The 27,468-nt window shown below is 37.1% G+C and overlaps 1 protein-coding gene across 5 annotated transcripts in view; it reads right to left on the bottom strand.

Moving 5' to 3' along the window:
- Positions 1 to 27,468, bottom strand: part of LOC150105383 (lisH domain-containing protein ARMC9-like) — a 694,238-nt gene that overhangs the window by 246,694 nt on the left and 420,076 nt on the right. For all 5 annotated transcript variants that reach the window (XM_090394755.1, XM_090394754.1, XM_090394756.1 and 2 more), the window contains exon 18: positions 10,545 to 10,635. In XM_090394755.1, coding sequence (XP_090250881.1) covers positions 10,545 to 10,635 — 91 coding nt within the window. The remainder of the gene's footprint in view (positions 1 to 10,544; positions 10,636 to 27,468) is intronic.

Raw genomic sequence — 27,468 nt, 5'->3', positions numbered from 1 at the left:
TACTAATAGGTCAGTAGTTAGACACATCAGTAATACATTATAATAGTTGGGTACAATGTATCATATTTATTGGCATCATCAACAAAAACAAATTTCAACAGACACTTGCATGAGATGGAGGATAAAGTGAGTTCTTTAAGAGATTGGAAAATGCTTTTAATTTCTTGCAAACTGAACAAAAGATTGACCTTAAGGTGAAAGAAAATAGAATGCTTCATTTTTATGGTATACCTATGACCTATAAGATAGAGATTTCAAGGTTGTCTTCTTGAGGATATAGAGAAAGAAATCAACAGTTATTTGTAATCCTGAGAATTACAGCAACTGGAGAAAACAATAAAATCAACATTTTCAAGTTCATTTTTTTTTTTGTAAAAATGCTTTTGGTGAAAATAAGATATGAGTTCAATGAAAGTTTTGATGATACCTAACTTTTGAATAAAGATGAAGTAATGATGTACTCTCCAATAGTATTTCTTTTCTATGTACTGAAAAGTGTCATCTGGTTGTCTTAATATGAACAGATCTAAGAATATGAAGACTATATATATATATATATATATATATACAGTCATACCCCAAAGTTACACAGTAGGTGGGACCAACAAAAAGTGCGTAAGTCGAATTCGCGTAACTCAGGGTATATTTAGCATGTAATTTATATATACAAACATACAAAATATTAGTTAACTGGGACCAAAGGTTTACAAAAACACCTATATTTTTTAAGAAATATAAACATAATTGTAGTTTTTCGTATATAAAAAAAAGAAAGTTATTTCGATGTCGATGGTTTCATAAAACCATCTTCTGATGGCATAATGTCTTTTTCCTGTCACGCAACATTTCTTCATAGCAAGCGAATAATTTTTTTTATTCCTTGTCTTGTGGCTACAATTCGTTCCTCGTTAGACTCTGTCCTCCAAAATCTGTAAACCTTTCTTAATTAAGCTGAGACCTTCTGTTAATTTTGCAATTGTCATGTGCTTTTCTGGTAGAACTGGATCTGAGGTTTCGGTCTCTTCAGTAGCACTTTGCTCACGCATTTCTATTAGTTCGTCGATTGTAAGCTCCTTGTTATGTGAGTCTAACAGCTCGCTGACATCTTCACTGTCGACTTCTAAATCTAATTGCCTGGCAAGGTTGACAACTTCTTCTATTGCCTCAGCAATTTGATCAGTTTCTGGCAACATTTCCGTTTTGCATTTAAAAAAGGATGGACAAAGTTTTTTCCAGACACCATTTAAGGTTTTTTGGGAAATTTCACCCCAAGAATCTCCGATAATCCTTACAGCATCTAAAACATTAAACGGTTTCCAAGCTTTTAACAGACAGGTGCTCGTTTTGCCTCATAGCTTCATTCAGACTTGCAAACGAACGCCGTGTGTCGTATGCTTTGAATGTTTTGATAACTCCTTGGTCCATCAGTTGAAGTAAGCTGGTTGTATTTGGAGGCAAGAAAAAAAATTTTACACGTGGATCAAATTCAATTAAAGTTGCAGGAGGGTGACCAGGTGCATTATCAATAATGAGCATAACTTTAAACGGAATTTTTTTAAACTGGCAATATACCGTTCAACTTCATGTAAGAAGTGGTGACCAAACCAGTCTTCAAAAATAGAAGCTGTCACCAACTTTAGAATTTGACTTCCAAATCACAGGCAAGCCAGCTTTAGATTTTTTTTTCAGAGCTCTTGGATTTTTGGAGCGATAAATTACGAGAGGTTTTAACTTCCAATCACCAGCTGCATTTCCACCAAGCATCACTGTCAACCGGTCTTTGGAAGCCTTAAAGCCAGGAAACGTTTTTTCTTCACGTGCAATGAAAGTTCTCTTAGGCATCTTTTTCCAGAACAAGCCGGTCTTGTCTACATTAAATATGGTTTGACTGCTATAGCTACCTTCCTTGATTTAAGCCTTAAGTGTCTCAGGAAAACCAGACGAAGCCTCTTTATCAGTGCTTCTCCACTCTCCGCGATGTTGTGCCAGTTACAGCGATTTTTAAATCGGTTGAACCAACCATTACTGGCCATGAAATTTTCTTCTTTAGCCGCTTCTCCAGCTTCTACTTTTAGCCTCTCAAAAATCAGCTTGGCTTGGCTACATATTGCCGTTTGATCAACTGGATAATTTTGAACTCTCACTTGATTATCACACCATAATTTAAGCATCATTTCCATCTCACCAAAAATCCCATGACGTTTACAAATTATGCTTGAATTCAATGATTGGGCATTTTTCACAGCAGCGAGAATGCTTTCTTTATCTTTCATGATTGTTCTTACTGTGGATTCCTGTAGATCGAACTTCTTTGCTAGCTCACAAATTTTCATTTCGCCTTCAAAATCCTTAATAATGTTGAGTTTTGTTTCCAAAGTCAATGTTTTTCTTTTCCTAGCTGTAGAAGAATCAAACTTGCTTCTTTTGGATGACATTATTATTTTTTATCTGATAAAGGTTTGTAGACTAAAAGCTGTGTATGAATGGAGACCGTGTAAAACATGGCAGTGCTTGTTCACAGCATGTGCGACAATGGTGAATGTGGCCGGTGCCGGAAAGATACGACTAGTGGTGAGGCATGAAGCGGGATGGGAATATGTACATATAAGAAACCGTGTAACTCCGGATTCGCGTAAGTCGGAGTATGACTGTATATATATATATATATACATATATATATTATGTGAACAGTTTAGAATAATTCCCATAGAAAATAATCTGCTTCTCACTCTGTTATACAAGCCCTTGTTAAACATATTCCAGGGATCTCACATACATTATTCTTACACAAAATACTCATTAACTTTTTTTTTTCTTGTGAATCCTACCTTTGAAAGGTCATAAATCTAACATACATTTAGTACCACAGATAGGCAACAGGTTAGATAATTTGCAAATGCTAATTAAAGAGGCAGAAATAATATTTTTCAGGTCTAGAGTAAGCAGGATGGTGGTTTTACAAGCAACAAATCATTTGCAAATATCCATATCATAGTGGAATTCAAACTAACAGTCCATTAGCTGAAGAAAAGATATGCTGTCTACTTTGCCAACCATGTGGTAATATATGACACAAGCTGCGACATTGACTGATGGGAGAACAGAGGCTAAAGAAATTGAGATGCTTAGAATATAGCAGAATGCAATACAGCCTGGAATCAGATGGCATATTAGCCAGTGTATTGCGAGAATGTGCAAGGGAATTATCAGCTCCTCTGACTAACCTGGTTAATTTAAGTCTCAGTACTGGGAAGATGCCAATGGAGTGTAAATAGGAGAAAATAGTTCCACTGCATAAAGGAGGTTAAAAGACTGAAGCAGTAACTTACAGGCTAATCAGTAGTATCTCATGAGTGGTATATGTTTCACTTTGCAAAGGCAGATGACAGGAACCCATAATAGAACTATCTTGCATAAATATATTTTATCAATGGATAAAATTGAGTAGTGTGTGGTTATAAAATTCTCTATGAAAGAAAGTTTAACGGCAAAATAAATTCATTCGAATTCATAAAAGCTTATAGGCACTCTTCTCCTTCATTTTTGACAATTAAGAAATGGGCTACCAAGTTTAAACATGGCCGTACCAGGCTTGAAAATGATTCATATGAAGGATGTCTAAAAAGTGTACCACCACCAGAAATCATTGATCAAGTGCATGACATGTTGATGGTATTGGATGACCGGTGCGTCAAAGCGAGTGAAATTGCTGACACTATAAGCATTTCAAAAGAACATGTAGGATATATTTTGCATGAAGAATTGCAAATAAAAAAGCTTTGTGCAAGATGGGTGACAGCGCTTGCTCACAGCAGATCAAAAATGCACTTGCATGAAAATCTCTGAACAGTGCTTGGAGCATTTTAACAAGAATAAAACTAATTTTGTGCATCAATTTATTACTATAGATGAGACTTGGATTCACCAGTACACATCAGAATCCAAACAGCAGTCAAAACAGTGGACAGAAGCCAGTTGTTCAGTGCCAAAGAAGACAAGGTCATGGCATCGGTGTTTTTGGATGCTCAAGGCATTTTGTTTATTAATTATCTTGAAAAGGGTAAAACAATAACTGGGGAAAATTATTATGGTCTTTTAACCAGGCTAGATGAAAAAATTCATGAGAAAAGACCTGCTTTGCAGAAGAAAAAAATCATCTTCCATCAGGACAATGCACCTGCCCACAAAGGTGTTTCGGCAATGAGAAAATTAAGTGATCTGCACTATGAATTATTGGAACATCCACCCTATACCCCAGATTTGGTTCCCTCTGACTTTTATCTCTTTCCATAACTAAAATCTCTTCCTCGCTGGTCAGCATTTTTCTTCGAATCAAGAGGTGATTGCAGCTGTAGAGGGGTATTTTGCAGATTTACTGAGAACCACTAAAGGTTATTTTTCAACATGTTATGTCGAAAAAAAAAAAATTTTGAAATTATAAATTCGTTTTTTCATTGTTAGGCTGAGAACATTTCAGACAACCCTCATATCTTGTCATCATACTTCTTGCAACGTGGTTCCTAATTGTACATCCTCATCAATAGTCACACAACAAATAATAAAATATAAATATTTCTCATCAAGTAGGAAACTAAAATTCCTTGAAAGTAGTGGCAATATGAAAATGTATGAAGCAGGATGAAACCAGTGGCTTTGAGTTGTTAAAATGTTTCACTATTTAAAGTTTAGAAGGGAACTATGATTTTGTCTTTTATTATTGTTTCTTATTACAGTTTAAATTCATAAGATAATAATGAAGGGCAAAAAAAAAATGATTCCCCTTGGTCAGAAACCTTGCATTTTTTTTTTTTAATGCAAATATTCACTTTGCATCCATAGTGAGAAATATTATTATTATTATTATTATTATTATTATTCAGGCCTCCATGGAGCCAAAAGACTCATTGTGGGAGGTCCTTTCTAAGAAACACAAATCTATCAAGACTCATCAAGGGAGGTCCCTCCTAGGAAACACAAAGCCTATCATACCACTCCTTAAATGCATTGACTGTTCTCGATCTCACCACTCCATCAGGCAATGGAATCCATGGTTCAACCACCCTCCATGCAAAGAAACCACTCCTCACAGTTTCCTTTCGTAACTTCCAGGGATGGCGCCTTGTCATGACTCCTTCCCACTGTTCAACCAAGCAAAGGAACTCCCCAGTGTCAACCCTGTAACCACCTCTCAACAGTTTAAAAGTCTCTATCATATCGCCTCTCCTTCTATCCACCAAACTCTGCAGTCCACACTCTCTCAGCCGATCATCATAACTAACTGGTGATTAGTTTATGGAATTAACAACGCATATAAAGTATATTAATTAAAGGTAACTTTAATGAATAACTTCTATATTTCGGCAACGTCACATTGCCATCTTCAGGAACATAAAGATATGGTATGTGCATGCAGGCACTAACACAAAGCAAATGAAGAAGAAAGCAAGAAACTAATATTGTTCCTAAAGTCCTAATGGTGCCCTCTGGCGGGCGAATTTGGTAGTCTTGGCAGTTGGGCTGAAGTTCTCATAATGTAAGTCTCCCAAATTTGGGGTAGTTTCATGCACCCAAATTTGTTGAGGTTAGAAACGATTTTTAGAGCTGCTGAAGATTCTTTGAATAATCTTTCGTATTTAAACTTGCTGCGATGAATTATTTTTGTTTTCTTCCAACGAATTTTATGGTGGGTATCTAAGGCATGGTCTGCCAGCCCAGAGCGGCTGTACTGGTGAAATTGTCCTACTTTGGCCAAACAGGCAGAACAACAAATATCAGGATTTCAGAACACAAAGACTACATCCGGTTTCACCAGTACAGCCGCTCTGGGCTGGCAGACCATGCCTTAGATACCCACCATAAAATTCGTTGGAAGAAAACAAAAATAATTCATCGCAGCAAGTTTAAATACGAAAGATTATTCAAAGAATCTTCAGCAGCTCTAAAAAACGTTTCTAACCTCAACAAATTTGGGTGCATGAAACTACCCCAAATTTGGGAGACTTACATTATGAGAACTTCAGCCCAACTGCCAAGACTACCAAATTCGCCCGCCAGAGGGCACCATTAGGACTTTAGGAACAATATTAGTTTCTTGCTTTCTTCTTCATTTGCTTTGTGTTAGTGCCTGCGTGCACATACCATATCTTTATGTTCCTGAAGATGGCAATGTGACGTTGCCGAAATATAGAAGTTATTCATTAAAGTTACCTTTAATTAATATACTTTATATGCGTTGTTAATTCCGTAAACTAATCGCCAGTTATGTCTGACCAATGTATTAGTCTTGCTACTACAATCATACCTAACATTGTACAGTCCTGACACCATCTTTGTTATCCGCCTTTGTACCCTTTCCACAGTTAATTTATCCCATTCAAATCCTGGGGACCAGATCTGAGAACAATAGTCTAAGTGTGGTCTGATCAGAGTCTTATACAATGGAATGATAACCATTTTATCACTGCAGGTCAGAGTCCTTCTCATTATTGCAGCAATCCTCTGATTACCTTCACTACTTTTGCAATATGTCCCCTAAATTTCAGGTGTCTATCAATCATCAAACCCAGATCTCTTGTCTCTCCTACTTCCTCCACTTTAACTCCTCCCATAGATTATGCAGCGTCCCATCGATGTGTCCCAAACCTCAAGACCTTACATTTTGTTGCATTAAACTGACTTTCCCATTCATTTGCCCATCTGCCTAGCTTATTCAAATCCTCTTGCAGGGCTACCACATCTGCACTATTACTAATAACCCTTCCCAACTTCCCATCATCTGCAAACAACTGAATATCCCCTTGTAATCCACAGATAATATCATTGATATAAAGGTTAAACAACATAGGTCCCAGCACTGATCCCTGTGGAACCCCACTTGTAACCTTCTGCCTCTTTGATACTGCTCCACCATACACAACTCTCTGATACCTATCGGATAGCCAATCCTGAATCCAGTTGACCAATCAGCCATCCAGACCCATGTGCTGCAACTTGAATATCAGCTTATCATGTGGCACCCTGTCAAATGCCTCTGCTAAGTCTAGGAAAATGGCAGTATATGCCCTTCCCCTCATCTAATGCTCTTGTAACTTTATCATAAAAGGGTAGCATATTGCTAAAACAAGAGCGCCCCTTCACAAATCCATGTTGACTCTCACAGATAACATTACCCTCATCTGCCCAATGCTGTATACAGTCCCTCACTACTTTCCCAAGATCTTACTAACTACTGATGACACACAAACTGGCCTATAATTAGACACTTCTAGTCTGCTACGGCCCTTATGCAATGGCACTATCTTACCTTCCTTCCATTCCATAGGCACCTTTCCTGCATCCAGACTTTCAATGAAAAGATAGGTCAAAGGCACCGTCAGTTCCTTAGCACATTCTCTCAAAACTCATGGTGAAATACCATCCAGTCCCACCGCTTTACTAACATCCAGAGTACTCAGTATGTGGAACACACTTGCCTCCTGCACCTCTAAACCTCGAACCTGCCCTATCCCTCTAGTATTAAAATCGATTCCTCCAGGATGAAATACTCCAATTGTTCATTGAACAATTCCATTATGCATCAGTCACTTTATTCCCATTTTTATCCCACAATGTCATTCTTCCATAAAAATTCCCTAAAATTTTCCTTGGATCTAAGAGCCAATCTTTTCTCATATTCAAGTTCTGCCTTCCTTACCATACTAGTCACTCTCCTGGCCTGTCTCTTATATTCTTCATGCATCTTCTCTTCACCTGTCTCCTTATATCTCTTCCATAGCCTCTTTTTCACATGCAGTTCCTGTTTAATATTTTCGTCATCCACTTTACTCCAAATTGTGTCCTCTTCTTCACTCGTGGAATACAACTTACCATGGCTGCTAACAAATATTCCTTCACAATTTCCCAAGCACTAATGATATCCCAGCCTTCCAATTCCTCCCTCCACGAAACTTCACCAAGTTGACGTCTAAGACTATTATGCTAATGCCACCAATTCCTCTCCCTTATTCCGAATACTCCTGGCATTAGTATAAACCATAAAAATGCCATTGTTTCTATTCCCAGTATTATCCCCTCTAGACTCCACTGGACTCAGCATTACCTGATGTCGTCCCCCTTCTCCCAAGTACCATTCCCACAAGAGGGCCCCCCCCCCCCGCTACATTCCACACTGGGACACACTGACTCGTTCAGAACAGCAATCTGTAACCTTCTATAATATGCAATCTGTAACCTAAGCAATCTGTCTCTCCAGATGCCTACAGCCTTCCTCATTCAAATGCAAGCAGTCTCTCGCATGCAATTCCTCTCTACCCTCAAATGCACTCCAAGCATCCACATATTCCAACCCTCTCTTCTGACACATTCTTGCTATTATGCCACTCAGTATCACTGCTCTTCTGCTCAGCTCGACATTATCATACCTAGGCAAAACACACACTATCTTTCCTCTCTGTGTCTTCTTTCATACAGCCTCAAGCAAGAATCTCATATCTCTCGCTGCCCTATTTACACCACCACTCAAGTCATTTGTTCCCGCCATCACAATCATCTCATCCACGCTTTCACCTCTCTTAATTGCCAAAGCCACACTTTCTATCTTTCCTCCTGGCAAACACTCCTCACGCACCCTATCTTGAACACCACGAATCATTGAGTCCCCATACATTGCACCTCTTGCCACTCTATTCCTCGATTGCTCATATGCATCCCTCACTCTCTCTCTCTCTCTCTCCTGTAACAGTTTCTCTCTGTGCTCCCCTACTTACCTGTCTTCCTGACATCACTCTATCCCTAGTCCCTGTGCTCCCTTGCATTCCTCTTATTCCCTCTCTCCTGCTGTTTCTGTTCTTTCCTCTTCTATCATTCCTATATCTGACACTCATTCCCTCTCTTCCACTTATCCTATTCTCACCTCTCCTATCATTCAAACAACTCTCTCTCATTCCCTCTCTTCTACTGTTCCTATTCTCTCCTCTTCTATTACTCCCATAACTCTCTCTCTCATTCCCTCTCTTATACTGTTTCTATTCTCTCTTCTTCTACCATTCCCATAACTCTCTCTCATTTCCTTTCCTCTATTGTTCCTATTCTCTCCTCTTCTCTCATTCCCATCTCTCACTCCTCCTCTGAATCGCCTTGCATTCGTCTCTTCCATCTGCCTAATCTCATCTTTCACACTTCTCATCTCATTCCCGAGACATTCCACCTGCTCTTTCCGCTCATCTCTCTCTCTGTAAGTCTGCCATTCATCCTTCCAATTGGGACCATCTCCTAAAACTTCAGACTCATCCAACCTTTCCATACTTCCCACTCTTATTTTATTGCTACTTCTCTCGCCTTCTATCATACCAGTCATTTCTCTATGTGGTGGAGAATCTCCTATCGCTGACTCAACGAAGTCAGTTATAGTCTCCACAAGGTCAGTTATGGTCATTTCTAAATCACCAAGTTCCTCCCATTGCCTGCATTTTGCGCACATGTTTTCCCCCTTCTCTCTCTCCTGCCACATATACAATCGCCGGGACGCATACATTCCATAAGTCCTGCATGCTACAAAATCCCGTATGATATCGTGCAAAATGGAGTCCTTAAATGCGTGTGTGTGTGTGGGGGGGGGGACTTGGCGATTCGCCATTTGCAATTTTAACTGCCACTGCCATCATTATTCAAAATAGTGTCAAAAAAATAAACGCTAATAAGTATTAGGAAGTATAATTATAAGAAAAAGTACAAACAATTACAAACAGAACATTTAAGTACACTAGATATAAATAAATAAAATGAAATAACTAAATAATGAAAACTTATCCTTTGTCTTGTCTTCCACTGTTACGCATTCGGTTCCGACCCAGTCTTCTCGTTAACCAAAAATATACAATATCGCGACAACTAACTTCAAAAAACGACCACAGAAGGACACTCATATTCCAGAAACAACTTAACACTACAAAAACTTAGAAAAAACAACCTATTCACCAATTAAAAAGCATTTTCTTCAGCACCGCTCAAATTTCCCGCTACATGCTATGGCAACTGTAGCATCTTCCACAGATTACAGAGCATGATTTAAGAAGGAAAAACATATACTTTTTATCATGTGTGGTCTGAAACGTATTTTAACATGAATATTTGAGAATGTCTAGAGAAGAGCTCTAGAAACCAAATGATACTACTTTGATCAATGGTACCTATAACACAGTCATTTTTACAAATTTTAGTAGATAAGACTCATTAAAAAAGAAGAAAATTGGTCTATATTTTTCTAAAACATATTGATACATAAAATAAATGTCAACTTTGTCCTATCAAGTTTTCTAATAATTGGATAGGCAATTGACTGTGTGATGGATTAGCACAAAGTGTATAAGAAGCAGTTCCAAGAAATTCTAAATTCTAGGAACTGCTTCCCTGTATGGTAAAGAACTGCAAATTACAAAATGTGAACAATGTTTTCACCAGCAGCATTACAAATAAAGAGAGAGAAGAAAAAAAAACTGCAGAAATCTAATTAGTAAAATATTAAATAAAAATGCTTGCACTATTACCTGCAGAAAGTTTTTTTAGCACACATTCCAACTGACGATGAGTTTCAGCTGAACTGTCTTCCATCATCTGTTCTAATAAACCTTGAAGATTCTGAATGAAGGATTTAAAAATGAACTATCGATAAATATCGGTTAATGGTTGGTGTTTTGTGATAACTGAGATTAATAAAATAAATCTAAAATTCACAGGATCAAATTCATGTTCTCCATTTCTACTTCATTTGTTTCTTGAATTTCCAAAAATTCTGAGAATCAATTATGGTACATCAAATATGTTGTTTACATGAAAAAATAGTACAAATATTTTTGGAAGTTTTAAAATTCAAATAGCAAAGGCACTGGTAATGAATTTATGTGCCATACTGGATTTATTTATTATTAATAATTATATTATACAGTATATATTATAATTATATTATTACAGTATATAATAATTGATTATATTTTTACAATAATCATTTATTCATTATTAAAATAAATTAATATTATGTATAAAACTTCAAAACGATTATCTGATTATTCATTTTCACATGTTTCCATCTTTTTTTCCCTTTGACCTTTCTTTCACGAGAACTTAAACTGTAATTCAATTACTGAGCTCATCTTTAACATTATTTTCATTTATTAAAATGGTGAGGGTAATCAACAGTATCTGGAGAAGAACATATCAATTAATATTTTTATGGAGAACAGTATTCCATAAAATGTACTTGATCTTTAACATTCATAATGGCAGTTCAGTGAGTAAGACTATGGGAAATGCAGATCACAAGAGATGCCAAATGTTCCTGTCTTCACCTCAAAGTAAATTTAGCATCAGCTACATGAAAAGTTCTTTCATCACATTTTCCATTCCACAAGTAAGTGCTAATTAAAGCAAAAAAAGGCTGTAGCTATAAAGTCCAACCAAAAAAAAAAAAAAAGAAAGCATTAATATGAACATCTACAACCTCAACATCAATATAAATAATGTGCACCACCTACAATCAGCAAAACAACACATTATTCCTGATCAAACCCTAGGTGGGGATCTCATCAACTACTTTCCACCTTAACTGCTTAAACCACACCTTGCACAACTTTTTCTGCCACAAGAGCAGAACTTGTACCAACATCAGAGCCAACATCCCATGTGTGAAAATTCAAAACCTTGAACCTGCTGTTTGATTTGATTATCTGAAAATTTCTCTAAACCAAATTTCATTCATTTGTTGTCACTATTACTGTCATCACTATATATTTTGAAAACATATATGCTTGTCTTGAATTTCTTGACAAGACTGACAGTGTGAATGCTGAAACATTCTTATAACCTGCTGAATCATTTATGGCAAGTCACTTGATAATAATGTTCTAGGTTGCTGCATGATGACAATGTACTGCTTACACTGGCAACTGTATACATGCCTAATGCAAGAGCTGTGTGGTTCTATCTATTTGCACAGTGCTTATTTTCCATTCTTCTGGACCATCTGCTGGACAATTTATGCATAAATACCTTTGGTAACTATGTGGAAAAGCGAGTACTAAAATTAAATTGTGTTATACAGACATCTCTATCACAATAAAGTCCTTTACATAAGAGTACCTGTTATTACCTTATTTTTGAAAACTTCCTCATCAATGAAACAACCACATTCTATGTTAACTCACTAATGTCCTTCTCAACATGGGCAACAATCCTGGGGGTGAGGAGGTTTAGAACTTGCAATGTGACCCTTTAAAATCTTTATTCACTAATATCATCATGTCCCCCACTTCTTCAATTTTTTGAAGTGCAATTCAACCAAAATGATATGATGAATTCCATTCCATTTCTCCTTTCCAAGTGGATAATTTTACATTTAACATATTCACATTTATATTTTCCCTCTCCAGCCTATTCAAATGACATTACGACAGTCTAAAATTACATCATGCAAGGAAGATTTTTTTTAAAATTTCTATTTTGCATCAACTGCAAACAGCTGAATATCCAAGCCATTACTGAGTCTATATTATTCATTCTACTCAGTTTCAATATCAATTTGTGTTCAATATTAGGTCAAATGCTTCCTTGAACAATTGTCATCCCATTTAAAAACATAACTGGATTAGTGAAATAAGACCATGCTTTAATAAATCCAGGCTACTCTACATAGAGCTTCACATTTTCACTAATTCAGTCTTCTATACTCACTCAAACAACCTCTCCAACAGCTTTACTACACATGAAACAAACACACTGTTCAATAATGGAAGCCCACTCTTTCTTTCAGGGTTACATTGTGATCAGCAATCATTACGAATAAATGTGAAGATACATCTTGTTTAAGAACTTACTTTAATTAAAATTAAAATAAAATTTGATGTTCTGACTTTTCACAAAAGGTTAGGCTGTGTCAACAATTAACCAAGCAGTTATTCTCAAACCACTGTAACAAGTGCCGATGTAGATTATGATTCGGTACATATGCTGCTTGAAAAGAAGTCAAAGGAAAATCTCCCCCATGGGCAAGGTGCATCATGCCATGTAACGATTCACATGGCATAATGATGCTCTCAAGTTAGTGCAACTGTTGTTATTATTATTATTATTGGTATCTCCATGGAGTCAGTAGACTCATTGCAGGAGACCCAAACTAGCAAAACAATATCTGTCGTATCTCTTCTTGAATTCATTTACAGACGAAGAACTCACAACTAAGTCAGGCAATGAATTCCATTCATTCACCACCCTCCAGGCAAAAAACCTTGTTCTCACACCCTTTTAACCACACTCTTTTTTAATTTCCAGGGATGAACTCTTGTTCTTCCATCACTGTCACACAGCTGAAACATTTCCCCTGCATCAATCCTATAAAAACTCTTCAGTAATTTAAATGTTTCTATCATATCCCCTCGTCTCTGCCTATCAACCAACCTCTGCAATCCACAAGCTCTCAATCTATCAAGGTAGGGAGCATTTTTTATATCACTCACCAACTTAGTCACTCTTCTCTGAACCCTCTCCACAGCCTCCTCATCTCCAAGGAATCCAGGTGACTAGACCTGAGCACAGTAATCCAAATGTGGAAGTATCAACGCTTTATAAAGGGGAATAATAACCTCTTTATCTCTGGATGTCAGTGTGTTCCTCAACAACTAAGTAATCCTATGTGCAATCTTGGACACCTTAGCAATGTGTCCCCTGAACTTCATCTCCCTATCTACCAACATCCCTAAGTCCCTAGCCTCATCAATCTATTGGAGTACTGTTCCATCAATGTAGTACACAGCTGGTAATCATTTAATCCCAAAATGCATAACTTTACACTTTTCCACATTAAACTGACATGCATTACCTTTTTCCCATTCTACCAGCTTATTTAAATCATCCTGCAAACTTTCAACGTCAGCTTGATTTTTTATTGCGCTACCCAACTTTGCATCATCAGCAAACAACTGAATATCTCCCTTTAAGCCATTTTCTATATCATTTATATACAAATTAAACAACATTGGCCCAAGCACAGAGCCCCTGAAGCACACCACTGGTCACCTGCCTCATCCTGGACTTGGCTCCTCCATACACCACCTTCTGGTATCTGTTCCTAAGCCATTCTCCTATCCATATCACCAATTTAATATCCATTCCCATCTGCTCAAATTTGCATATCAGTGTTCCATGGAGGTATCCTGTCAAAGGCTTTTGCAAAATCCAGAAGTACCACTGTGTAGCCAGTTCCTTTGTCCAACTCAGATGTCATTCTATTATAAAAAGTTAATAGATTGCTAAGGCAGTATCTACTTTTAACAAAACTATGTTGGCCTCTATACAGTATCATAATCCTAATCCACCCATTCTTGAATTTTGTCTTTAACCAACTTTTCCAATACTTTTACCACTACTCCTGAGATGGTGATTGATCTGTAATTTAACTACTGCAGTTTTAGAGCCACCTTTATGCAAAGGAACCACTTTGCCTAACTTCCACTCCTTAGGGATCATACCAGAGTTCAAACTTAAGTTAAATATCCAAGTAAGAGGGGTTGACAATTCCTTTGCACATTCACGCAACACCCGAGCTGATATTCCATCTAAACCTACAGCAGTGTTTGCATTTAAATTTTACAATATATTAGAAGCTTAATGGAGTGAGAAACTTATGATCAGTGAAACTTACTGATTGAATGATAACATACAAATCAATACAACTGTGTCCAAGTGAAATGACTGCGAGAACGAAACTCAGGGAGTTTGAAAGAGGCTTTGCGATAGGATGCCATGTTGTGGGCCTATCTGTTCAGCAAACTGTTGACAAATTGGGCCATCTCAGTTTAACAATCAGTGATACCATACCAAGATGGAAGTCAACTGCAAGTACTACCAACAGCGGATGACCCACCACACGAGACTGTAGGGTGCTACGAAGGATAATATGCAAAAACCACCATTTGTCGACTGACACATTGCATGCGTCAGTTTGGGAAATGCTTGGTTTGCATATTGCGGTCCTAACATTCAGAACTGAGGCTCACAACATGAGTTTCCATGGTAGGACTGCAATATGCAAGCAAACCTTATCCAAACCAACATGCATCATCATCTTCAGTGGTGCAAAGAGCATGTACATTGGGACATGGAAGCTTGGAAAGCTGTGTTATGAAGTGATGAGTCATGCTAAACTCTCTACTGAGCATACAGACAGGTGTGGGTGTGGCAGATGCCTGGTGAATGTCTCTTACCAGAGTGCATAACTCCAACTATGAAATTCAAAGGTGGTGGTGTGATGGTATGGTCTTGTTATTCTTGATTTGGCCTTCGACCCCTGTTTGTGGTGCCATGAACAATGAACTATGAGAGATATCTGAACATTCTGGACAATACAATGCTTCCTACTTTGTGCTGTTTCTAAGGAAATGACCATTGTCTCTTTCAGCAAGACAATGCACCTTATCATAAGGCTGCTACAGTAACTATGTGGTTTGTGGACATGAATGTTGTCACACTTGACTGGCCTCCACAGAGTTCTAATCTCAACCCCATTGTGGGATGAACTGGAGTATCAGGTGAGGTCAAGGGATGTCTGCCCCAGTCCATGACCTCCTTACAACATGCCTACAGGAAGGATGGTCCAAAAATTCCATTTATCATTATTGTATGCTTTTGGAATGTTTGCCCTGCAGGATAGCTACAGTCACTGCAGTGAAATGAGGCCCTACATTTTATTAAGGCGGGTGCAATGGTTGCTCGTACCTCATACTATGGTGTCTGTTGACTTCTTTCCAAGCAGTGTGTGTATATATATTCCTGAAGATGACCTTGCCATAAAATTCAAAATGTAAAATATAATTTTAAAATAAGTTCTTAAAGATGGTACTGTGTCTCCATATTATTCATAATAATCAAACCCACTATTTGGAATTCTTCCCATTATGCAGACATTAATTTCTTCTCATTCTACATTGAGAAACTATCTGTTGAAAGTTTTTCACTTGGTTATATTATAGATTAAAGATACCAAGAAATTATATAATTGGTTTAATCCATTATCCAAGTGTAAGTAAACAAACTTTACACCTGAAGTATCTTTCAGGACTGGGGCAACTCGTGGCAAAGGTGGTACAACTTCCCATCACTTTCCTTAATATTCCATAATGCAAAGCACATCTCCTTGTGTGTATATATATATATGGATATGCAGACATGTATAAAGCTATCATTATGGGAAGGGTCACTACCCAGACCGGTTTCGGCATTTATTGGGGTCTCATCAGTGGGTTGAAAGTGTGGGAGCCAGACCTGGAGGTGAGATACCAAGGTTGAAGTAATGCAGAAGTCATATTTTCCTATATGAGTTACCAAAAGGTGTCACACCTTAATATTAAAATACTCTGAATTAGAGATAGATAGTTGTTTAAGGTTTTTCACTTGGTAATATTATAAATTAAAGATACCAAGAAATTATATACATTCGGATCTCTTTTTATGCGTATCTTTTTTATACGGTGCATAACTTCAAAACTTATGTACCATTGTACATAATGAACAGCATGTTGCAGCACATTCTGGTATAACATGAGTAACATGTAAGCAGCGAGTGTTTGTGAAGTTTAATTTTGTATGTAAGTGTTTGTCTTTTTTATTATTGTAAGTCTAAATTTTGCTAATTTTTATTTTAAAGATTTAATTTGGCCCAATGGAGAAAAAAAGCACCAAAGAAAAGCAATTTTTTTGGAAATGAAAATTGCAATTTTAGATCGCATAGCAAAAGGAGGGGGGGTCTACAGCAATTGGTAATGATTTTAATTTATTTAATTAACCATTGGTAATGATTGTGATTTCTGGCACAAAATTAGTGCCAAATTATCATTGTACTCAAGAGGTACTTTATTAAAAAAAATGGAACGAGTGCTCGTAATTTGGATTGAAGAATTAACTCAAAGAAGAATTCCTATAAGTGGTTATTTAATTAAACAAAAAGCTCTTCGATTTTATGAACAGATGAAGCAATTCGAGCAATCTACTTCCCCTTCCCAGGCTGATAAAGAATTTTTGGCTATCAAAGGATGGCTAACAGGGTTTTTAAAAAGGAATGCACTTCATAACGTGAAGATTACAGGCAAGGCTGCAGCAGCAGATGAAGGAACAGCCAAAAATTATTGAAGATTGTGGATACTGTCTTGATCAATGCTGACGAAACAGGATTGTTTTGGAAGAAATTGCTTAGTCGAACTTACATCGCAAAGTCTGTGAAAAAAGCAAGTGGGTTTAAAGCAAGCAAAGATGGAGTAACATTGTTACTTTGTAGCAATGCATCAGGGGATCGAATGTTGAAATCTCTCCTAGTAAATTGATCTCTAAGACCACGTGCTCTAAGGCAAAGATCTAAAACAGCTGCTGATACATTGGATGGCTAATACAAAGGCCTGGGTAACAACTGCTGTATTTACTGAATGGTTCGATAATTGCTCTGTACCAGAAGTGGAAACATATATGAAGCAAAAAAAGCTCTTGATTTTAAAGTTTTATTAATTGTTGACAATGCGGGAAGTCATTCGCATTTAGAACATCCAAATATGCAGGTAGTGTTTTTTTTCCACCCAATATCATTCAGCCATTAGATCAAGGCATAATTGCTACTTTTAATAAATATTATGTTAAGCACACTTTTCAATTTATATTGGATAAACTAGAAAACGAATCATTAACAGTAACTGATGTTTGGAAAAAATTTTCTATTTTGGACTGCTTAAATCATGTTGCATCTGCTATTGCTGAAATAAGACCACAAACTTTAAAATGCCTGCTGGCAAGCAGCTTGGCCTGGATGTGTTGCAAACAGTGCAACCATTCAAACATCTATATTATCAGCTGAAATCATTACTTTGGCACATGAAATTGGTGGAGAAGGTTTTGATACATTTAGCCAGAATGATGTAGACGAATTGCTTATGGATAATGCCTTAAGTGACGACGATATTATTGGATATCAATTAACTTTAGATATCATCGAAGATCCATAAAACGACAGTGAAGCAGAAGAAAAACCTGTCCCCCACCCTGAAAATGCAATTCGAGGTCTTGAAATGTGCAATAAATTGGAAAATCATTTTCTTGTCAATGATGACACAAATTCTGAACGAGCCTTTAAATTCCAACATGAGCTGAAGAGCTGTATGTCTGGATATTGCGAGCTATATACAAATGAGTAAAATCATCACTGCAAAGTTTAATCACTGATTACATTGTCAGAAGGAAAAAATCAGCACAGAATGAGGGAGAAGCTAATTCTGTTTGTGAAGAACCATTGCCTTTACCATAAAGATCTGATGTGCTGACTATCTCTACTGGTGATGAAAGTGATTTTGCACCAGTCTGCAAGCGTTGCCGAATGTTGTCTAATAGTGATGATAATTCTGATGAAAAAATGCCAAAAAAATTTTACTTTTCAATAAAATTAAATGAATAAAGTTTTAAAACAAACTTTGGCATTCTTGTTTTCTTGAATTTTTATAAACTTTTTTCTGTGATTTTAGATTTATTTTAATTCATTGCTTCGGTTTTATGCAGTTTTAGAAAATTGTGGAACATATCCCTAAATTTTCAACTTTAAGTTAGGTCTTTTTTGTGCGATTTTTTATAAGTGGTTTTCTGTGGAACGTATCTATGCATAAAAAGAGACCCAACTGTACTTGGTTTAATCCATTATCCAACTGTAAGCAAACAAAGTTTGCACCTGAAGTATATTTCAGGTATGGGGAAACTCGTGGCAAAGGTGGTATTGACTTTGTTGTGTCCCAATCTCTTAAACTGTTAATTTGTCTTCTATACTTCCGATCTTCCCTAAAGAGTCAAGTGGTACCTCCAAGACACAAAGGGATTGCCTCAGGAGCGAGCCTAAACCAACATGGCAAAGTTCTTGAAATCTATCTTCTCATAGAGCTCTAGGAATATTTATTTTTTTTGCTGTGCCACCTAAAGCAGTTAGATTAAGTAACGTTATCTTAACCAAGAAGTGATTTCAAGACATACACATGTGATTATTGTTTTGCAGTTGTGACCCACAATGTAACCTATTCTTCCCGGCTCAGATTCGAACTTTTACAAGTGGTGCATCGGATTCTAGAATTCAGACACTTAGGTTTAAAAATAGCTAAGGTTTATTGAGCATATTAGCACATTTACAATAATACAACTAACATTCATACCAAATTCCAATACTAATCAGATAAGATTACATATATCCTTAATGAAACAAGGGTATCAAAAACAGCATTCCTAATAAATCATTCACAAAGAGGGTTAATCATGAGTAATATTTTCTCATTAAACATTCATTATATATCTCGTTACTCAGACGAATTCATCTCAGCTTTCACTAAAGCATAGACATTAAATTAACCTGTATATGGACTTTCTAATGTTAACATGCTACAGTCCTGCTCTAAATAAATCAAAGTCCTCGATCCTTAATGTCTCTTAATTTCACTTAACTTAACACCATAGTAAGTTACACATATAACATAGAAAATTTTAAAGTTACCATACACTAAGGCTTTTCATATTTGTTCCGTCAATTTGGACTGCCTTCCTTTGGTCAATCTTCCTTCTTGTACACTTAGATGGTAAGGTACCTTGGATTCTCTGATCATTCTGTAATTTCACACAATTCTGGCATGACTGACTTGTTCCAGTCATAACTGTGGCATTGGGCGATTTCTCCTTCACGATGTCTGCTACCTAGACACTGAGTGTTTCAAAGGACTGCAGATACACGAGTGAAGATGTACTCTATCATATGGTCAGGAGCTTATAACAGCGCCAGCACTTGGACGGCATTTCCTGCTATCGTTCACTGGACTCTGAACATAGCTTACCGCTGTTCCTAGTCCCAGCAGTTCGGGACAGAGCCGCTCCTCCGTACGACCTTCTACCTGTCAGACGACCTCCGACCACCAGCCAAGGGAAGAAAAAATTTACGAGAGAGAGGGGGAGGTTCGTAACTCTTTTATTTCTATCTCCCCTACCGGTAATCACTGTAACCTTCGTAACTCACCCAATGCGTAGCGCTTCACCCACGTGGGTCTCGCTTCATACCGTTTGTTTCCGATTTCCTACTGACCATGCTCCGTCACGTGCCATGAGCACGCGACTGCCTGAAGCCTTCTCTGATTCTGTTCGCATGCCTTTTCCCTTTGAACCTTTGTTCACAGTATTTTATGCAAGTCATTCCTCTCACAAGTATTACAAATTTTAGTAAATCTTTGTTCAATTTATACAGTATTAATGGCCTTGTACAATCAAAAAAATTATTATTTCCTCTAACAACTTACAATCTCTTTTCTTTATGCTAACATAATTTTATATTATATCGCATGTATATAGCACATACTTAGAAGCAAGCATTTTCCTACATAAAATTTTGTATCTTATTTTTCTATCTGTTAAACGATGACAGATGTGGAATTCTTTAGGATTCCCATTTATCAAGGTTTAACAACTTTACATCACTTTCCTCAGTATCCCATAATGCAAAGCACATCTCCTTGCAGACATGTATAATGCTATGCTATACATTATGGGAAGGGTCACTACCCTGACCGGTTTCGACCTTTATTGAGGTCTCATCAGTCTGGGTAGTGACCCTTCCCTTAATGCATAGCATTATACATATCCACAAGGAGATGTGCTTTACATCATGGGATACTAAGGAAAGTGATGTGAAGTCATACCACCTTTGCCACGAGTTGCCCCAGTCCTGAAAGATACTTCAGGTACAAACTTTGTTTGCTTACACTTGGATAATGAATTAAACCAAGTATATAATTTCTTGGTATCTTTAATTTATATCTATTGCAAGATTATCACTAAACAATTAAGTCAGCACATGTAGCATTATTTCATCTAGTCATCCATTCAAAGTGTAAAGAAAACACGTATTGAAGCTATTAAGGTCATGAACAAGTAAAGTTAAGGTGATAGTTCCTGTAATATTATTATTATTATTATTATTACGTGACTCCCACGATGAGTCCTTGGACTCCCTGAAGGTGTCACGTAATAATACCCCCCCCCAAGATAAACGAGGGGGGGTAACCCTGCTGTCCACGCCCAAGACTGGCTAACTTGGCTATGGCTGAGGAAGATCCTTAAGCTCCTGACGTCAGCGGCGGGAATCGAACCCAGGACACTCCTTCCCCAGGCATATGGTTGCGAAGCGCAAAGTCACTAGGCTAACTGCACGGACACTTCTCAATAAGAGTAGAAGAAAGTAAAGACATGGTGACAATTGCTAATTTATCTAAAAGCTGGAATAAAGTACAAAGGATATAGTGATTTTAGGAATGGCAGAAGTGGTAAGAGAGAAGGGGAGGGGGAAGTACTACTAATGATATCAATGACTTGAGTCCAGTTGGGATAGAAACAAATGAAAGAAATAATAGTTATAATATCCCATATAGCATTGAGTTTGAAGCTATATGGTGTGAAGTGGAGACTAACAGGGTGAAATACATGGCAGGATGTTGCAACAGACCTGGAAGTTCAATTGCTGGGGATGAAGAAATGCACACTAAATTACCCTGATAAATATAAGTGAATAATTATCACAGGTAACTTAAATTATCAAAATATTGATTGAGTAGCTGAGAAAACTCATGATAAGAATGAAGGAGAATTTGTGGAACTGTTGTGTGACAACTTTCTCAAAAAGCATGTGAAAGAAAAAACTCAAGGACAGCAATTGTCAGATTTGATCATAGCATCAGAAGTGTTAAGGCTTAAGTACTGGGAGGACATCATGTTGGAGGTGTGTGTTACAAGAGGTATTTGTAATCCCTGGATGTCTCGGTGACTGAGACGAAACACTGGAAGCATTTAAAATTAGTTTTTAATCCTTTCCTAATGCTGTAAATATTCCGTTAAACCTCCAACATGACATCAGAAGATATCTCAGTCAAAGATGTGACTATTTTGCCACCAATTGGTAATCATGTTGTACTGACCTGGGAAGTAGCCAACACTCGGCCAGCCAGGTTGGCCGAGTGGTTAGCGTATCTGCTCTCCAGCCAAAAGGTTGCGGGTTCGAATCCCATTGTGGGCATGGATGTTTGTGATGGTCTGTGGAAATACTAGTGGTAGTGGTCAGCGGTAGATGGCGTTGGTGGATTGTGAGTGGTGGAGACCGAGTTGTAGAGTAGGTGTCCTCCCTCGATGAGTCTTTGGGCTCCTTGGAGGTGACAAATAATGTTCCAATCAGGACAGGTTAGATGCTGAACTAAAAATTATGACAAAGTCAGGAGAATACCAAAGAATGAATGCAAAAGAATAACTTTACTGACTGCAGACAGTGCTCTAGTATCAGAACCAGATAAGGTAGTTGAAATATTGAGTCCTCACTTCACCAAATCTATAAACCTGGTGTACGTAACATAGTATACAGTGCTACCATTATATTGGAAGAAGAGATAAAGGTGCAGGAGAAGGAATTCTAGAGCTCTTGCGTAACATGGATAAGAATTCAGCAATTGGGTCAGATGGGATATCAGCACATGTAATAAAGAAATATTCAGCTAAACTGCCTGGGCCCTTGACATGTTTGTATAATTTGAGTCTTAGTTCATATCCCACAGGAATGGAAAGAATGTATGATAATCCCATTGCACAAGGGTGGTGCAAAGACTGATGTGCCTAACTATCAGCATTTCTGGAGTAACTGTAAAGATTTTAGAGAAGTTGGTAAGAACTCGAATATAGAAATAGGCAGACAAACAAGATATACTTTGCAAAGAACAGTGTAGATTTACTGAAAGGGAGGTCATGTCTGAGGTAGACAAAGGGAATGGATATGCTATGATATTATTGGACTTGTTAATGCGTTTGATAAGATAGCACATATAAAAGCTACTGCATGAACTAGAGAATATGGGATTAAAATATAAACTATTAGCTTGGATAAGTTGGTGGGCTGATGGGCAGGTATATCAGAAAAGTGTTATAAGGGAGATGTGAATCTGCCAGGTTTAAGGTGATCAATGGTATGCCCAACGGATTAGTTCTTGGACCACTGTTGTTTACTGAAGATCTGCTACAGGAGATCTTCAGTTGTTTGCTAATGATGCAAAGATAGGGAGTGCAATCAGAGTTATTTGAAGAGGCTGGAAGTTTGGGCAAAGGATAATAGCTGTTAATTCAATATTAGTAAATGTAAAGTGATGCAATATCCAAGATTATATTTTATTGGTGGGATTATGCTTGGAGTAATTGATGATGAGATCTTGGAATTATGATTGATAGTAAATTCAAGTTCAAAAGTCACATGACCAAAATTCCAAATATAACCCTAAGGATAACTGCAATGTTGAAATGAAAACTGGTATGCAAGGATATGGAAGTCATTTTGCCTCTTTACAAGACTGATATGACTGATACTGTGTGCCGATTTGATCTCCTGGGTTCTAAAGGGATAAATAAGCTGTGGAAAGGCTACAAAGAAGAGTTACGAGGGTGATATAAGGTTAAGTTTGCATGCAGTTAAGAAAGGGATGAGGGTTAGTTGTTTCTTATGAATGGAACAGTTGCCTGTTAAAGTGCATTTAGTCTGAATGAGTTTAAGAGAAAGTTTGATGGCTGGCTGGCTGGTGTGGGTGGTATATGGCCTCCCTTGATGAGTCCTGGTGGTCTAATGATAATAAGAATGATAAACATTGATGATGATTTAGTTATAACCAAAGGGCATTCAAAAATGGATAAGTTTTAATGGACAAGAAATGATGCCCCGTGTAACCTTGGGGCATCATTTCTTGTTCCATAATGCTAGATTGCTAGAAGAAAGACGAATCTAGGTTTAATTCAAGCTAAAGGAACTTTATACCAGACTTTTTTTTTTTCAGTTTTTTCCTCAGTTAGTTGTGTTTAGCAATTTTTCCTCCAGAAACTTGTGTTTTTAACTATACAAATTAGGTAAACTGATCATAAAAATTACATTATTTGAGAAAATAAAAATGATTTAGGATCATTTTTATTTTTTAGATGGTGATGGCATTAAAATCATTGGTAGCCAAGAGCTTAAATATCAATGTTGGCCAAATGTTATTTAGGATGAAAAAAAGAAAAGAGTTCTGCCTACTCCCTTTGTGGAATAAAAAATACACTATCAGATTTATTTAAAATAAATAAATGTCCATGCAAGCATGGATCATTGGAGAAGAGGGGATGTTCAGCCATCAAAAATTTTGGGATTCAGCATTTTTTTACTTTATAATTATAATTGTTTACCTATCTAAATTTAATTCTTCCATTTTTTTATAATATTGCATACTGTTCATGAGAGCAGTCTCACTGAACCACAATCGCCAGACATGTTTCTATTCAAATATTCTGAACTAAGGTGTCTCCTATATGGCTAAGATATGAGTACAACACAAACGATTTTTTTTTTTTTTTTAATGTTTTTATTTTCTTGAATACTGGACATCCATGATCTATATACTAGATCCTATTTATGGGATGTATTTAGTGGGTATATGATCCACTAAACTGTTATTTCTCAACAGCTCAGGCAACCATACTTTTCTTATCAGTCATGTCTAATGTGATATCACAGGATATTTTGAAATGTGTGGATGTTTTATAGCACTGCTAATCTGAATAAATAAAAACACGGGAGTGGTTTGGAAAGTTTTAATAAACACCTAGAACAAAAATTAATTAATTTTATATCTTCTTATATATCCTAAAAGGTAAAGAACAAATTACTACAATTTGATGAAACATAGGGTTAAAGGTTTTAAGATATGTTCTTTGTTGTGGTTATACCAGTTGCTTTAATATCATTTTTGTTCTAGGTGTTTAACACAACTTTCCAGGCCCTCCCTTCATATAATCTTCTAGGAATGTTGTTTGCAAACCCTACCTTCAAACACTTCTGAATAAAGAAGCATGACATATTTTCTATTGGCTGTCCACTTGTTGCATGGATGATGAGAAACAATGGCATATTTACACCCTCTGTCCCAAAAGAAACCGAACTCTTCAAAAATAGAACTAGTGGCGCCACCTGCTGTATCTTTTTGTTGTCGAAAGCAGCAACCTTCATTAGTGTTGTGCAAACTGTTTATGACATTTTTTTCATTAGAAGCTGAGTTATAGTGCCAAGAGTGACAGTGTGTTTTGACGAATGGTCGGAAAATGAGTTTCAAACGGAGAGCTGTGATTGACTTTTGTGTTAAACTTGGTAAACGTTTTACCAAAATGCATGAAATGTTTCAAAAAGCATACAGTGATGAATGCTTATCCCATACTGAAGTTTACATGGTTTGAGCAATTTCAAAGTGGTCGTGAGACACTTGTGGATGATGAAAAGCCGGGCCGTCCAAAAACTGGACTGAGTGAAGTTAACATCCAAAAGGTGTGTGATTTCATCAAAGAAAACCTGAAATCAGCAGTGAGATTGATTGAAGATGAATTGGGGATTCCAAAATCAACTGTGCACAACCTTTTGACTGAGAGTTTGGGCCTTCGTAAATTGAATTCGCAATTTGCACCATCTCATTGTTCGAACATTGTGAGACAGTTTTTGAGCAAAAACCAAGCTTGTGTGTTGGACCACTCACCGTATTCACCTAATTTAGCACCTTGTGACTTCTTTCTCTTCCCCGACTGAATTTGCCGATGAAAGGAAAACGACATCATTGAAAACGTTCAAGCGGCAGTAACAACAACAACCCCCAACAGTACCCCAAAAACCGATATAAAAAACTCATTTAACAAATTAATTGACCATGTCAAAATGCTGCATCGAGCTGAGGGAGAGTATATTGATTGAAATAAATGATTTCAATAATTATAATTGGCCTGTGTTTTATTTTCTATCAAAAGTTCGGTTTCTTTTTGGACAGAGGGTGTATATGTGTTGAAGATGTTTTCTGTTTTTTATTTCTATTATCCGATAGCATTTTCATGGTAACTGCTTGGTTGGGACCTAACAAGGACCATATGAATCTTTCATTCTCAAATGTGAATTCAATAATCATGAATCCTTCATTCTCAAATTTATGTCTGAGAATGAAGGATTCGTGTTAGAAGAGATTTCTGGTATGGTGCCAGAGATCTCAACCCACCACATGGATTACCACTATCTAGCAAACAATAGATATAGTGTAATGCTAGTGTTATATTACTCCGGATGCTATACCAGCACAACAGAAACCCTTTCTTCTGTTCACTGTACTTCCCATCAGTAAAACAGTTCCCAAAATTAGGAAAATGCATAAGTCTGGAGCAGTGCCTTGTTGCTATTGATGAAACTTCATTATGCAAAATAAAAGCAAACAAAGCCAAACTAAAAAAGATCCATGATCAGCACCGCAACAAAAAATCTACTACTGATACCAGCCAGATCCATAGTTTAATCATGTTAACGGTACACAAACTGATTAATGCCAAAAACAAAAAATGCTTATGCCATCATCTTAAACTTACACACTAAAAGTAACAAAATGCTGAGGGATGACTTCACCAAACTAACCAAAAATTGTGGTTTCAATCCCTGAATAATCAACATATGCCATTGAATCAGACTCACTAACAAAAGAAGGGATGGAACAAACTTCCCACCACTGTGAAAGTAACCTGTGACAGACAGGCAACTACATCAGAATTAATAGTGACTGTAAACCACCTCAAAGGCATTTCTCTCTAATCATGTATACAAGCCTAGCCTAATTTACTTTCAGCCAGCATGAAAAAGGTTCTCAACTTCATTAACAACTGAAAGCAAAAAGATCAAGCAGTAACAAGATGTGGAACATTGATTACAAAAGAGGAATACTATTGCAGATATCAATCACAACTAATAGCCATCTTGGAAAGCAAAATACAAGTACTGCATAGGAAACATGCATGACCCACCCCACTTGATCAACAACAAGCCCCACAGAGCCTTCAGGATCTACCTCACAAATATATACGTGGTCTCAGCTCTAACCTCAACAATGTCCACTTCCTTCTCTGGTCTGCAAGATTCCTACCTGCTTTTCCTGACAGATATCCAAATTTCGGCCTTCCGAAGCACTATCCATCTCAACTTCCCCAAGTATGCACTCTTTGAGCTCTTTCGGATCAAGGCTGTCATTTGTGCAAATGTTCACTCTTAGAATCTCCTGATTATGATCTTCTTTGGCTGAAAATATCTCTGCTTCACTCTGCTTGTTAAATTCATATGCTATCTTCATCATTCCCTTAATGCCACCAACTTCTCTGAACTATTCAACTTCTTCTCCTTAAACATCAGTGTCCTTCCGTTTAACTTTCCTAGCAGTGAAGTTATCTTTCTCAGAGAGGATGATCTTCAAAATATCAACTGGCTTTCCTTTTCTAATTGCACAGACCAAGCAGGTAGAGATGCTGAGACATGGCAACTTGGCACCACTTACATAGTTTTTCACAACCAAGATTTGT

The sequence above is a fragment of the Typopeltis vanoorti genome, chromosome 6, assembly GCF_054136105.1.
Source record: "Typopeltis vanoorti isolate ZY-2024b chromosome 6, IOZ_Tvanoo_1.0, whole genome shotgun sequence".
Classification (NCBI taxonomy): Eukaryota; Metazoa; Arthropoda; class Arachnida; order Uropygi; family Thelyphonidae; genus Typopeltis; species Typopeltis vanoorti.
The sequence above is the reverse complement of the archived record's forward strand: the minus strand, read 5'-3'. Positions and strand labels throughout refer to the sequence as shown.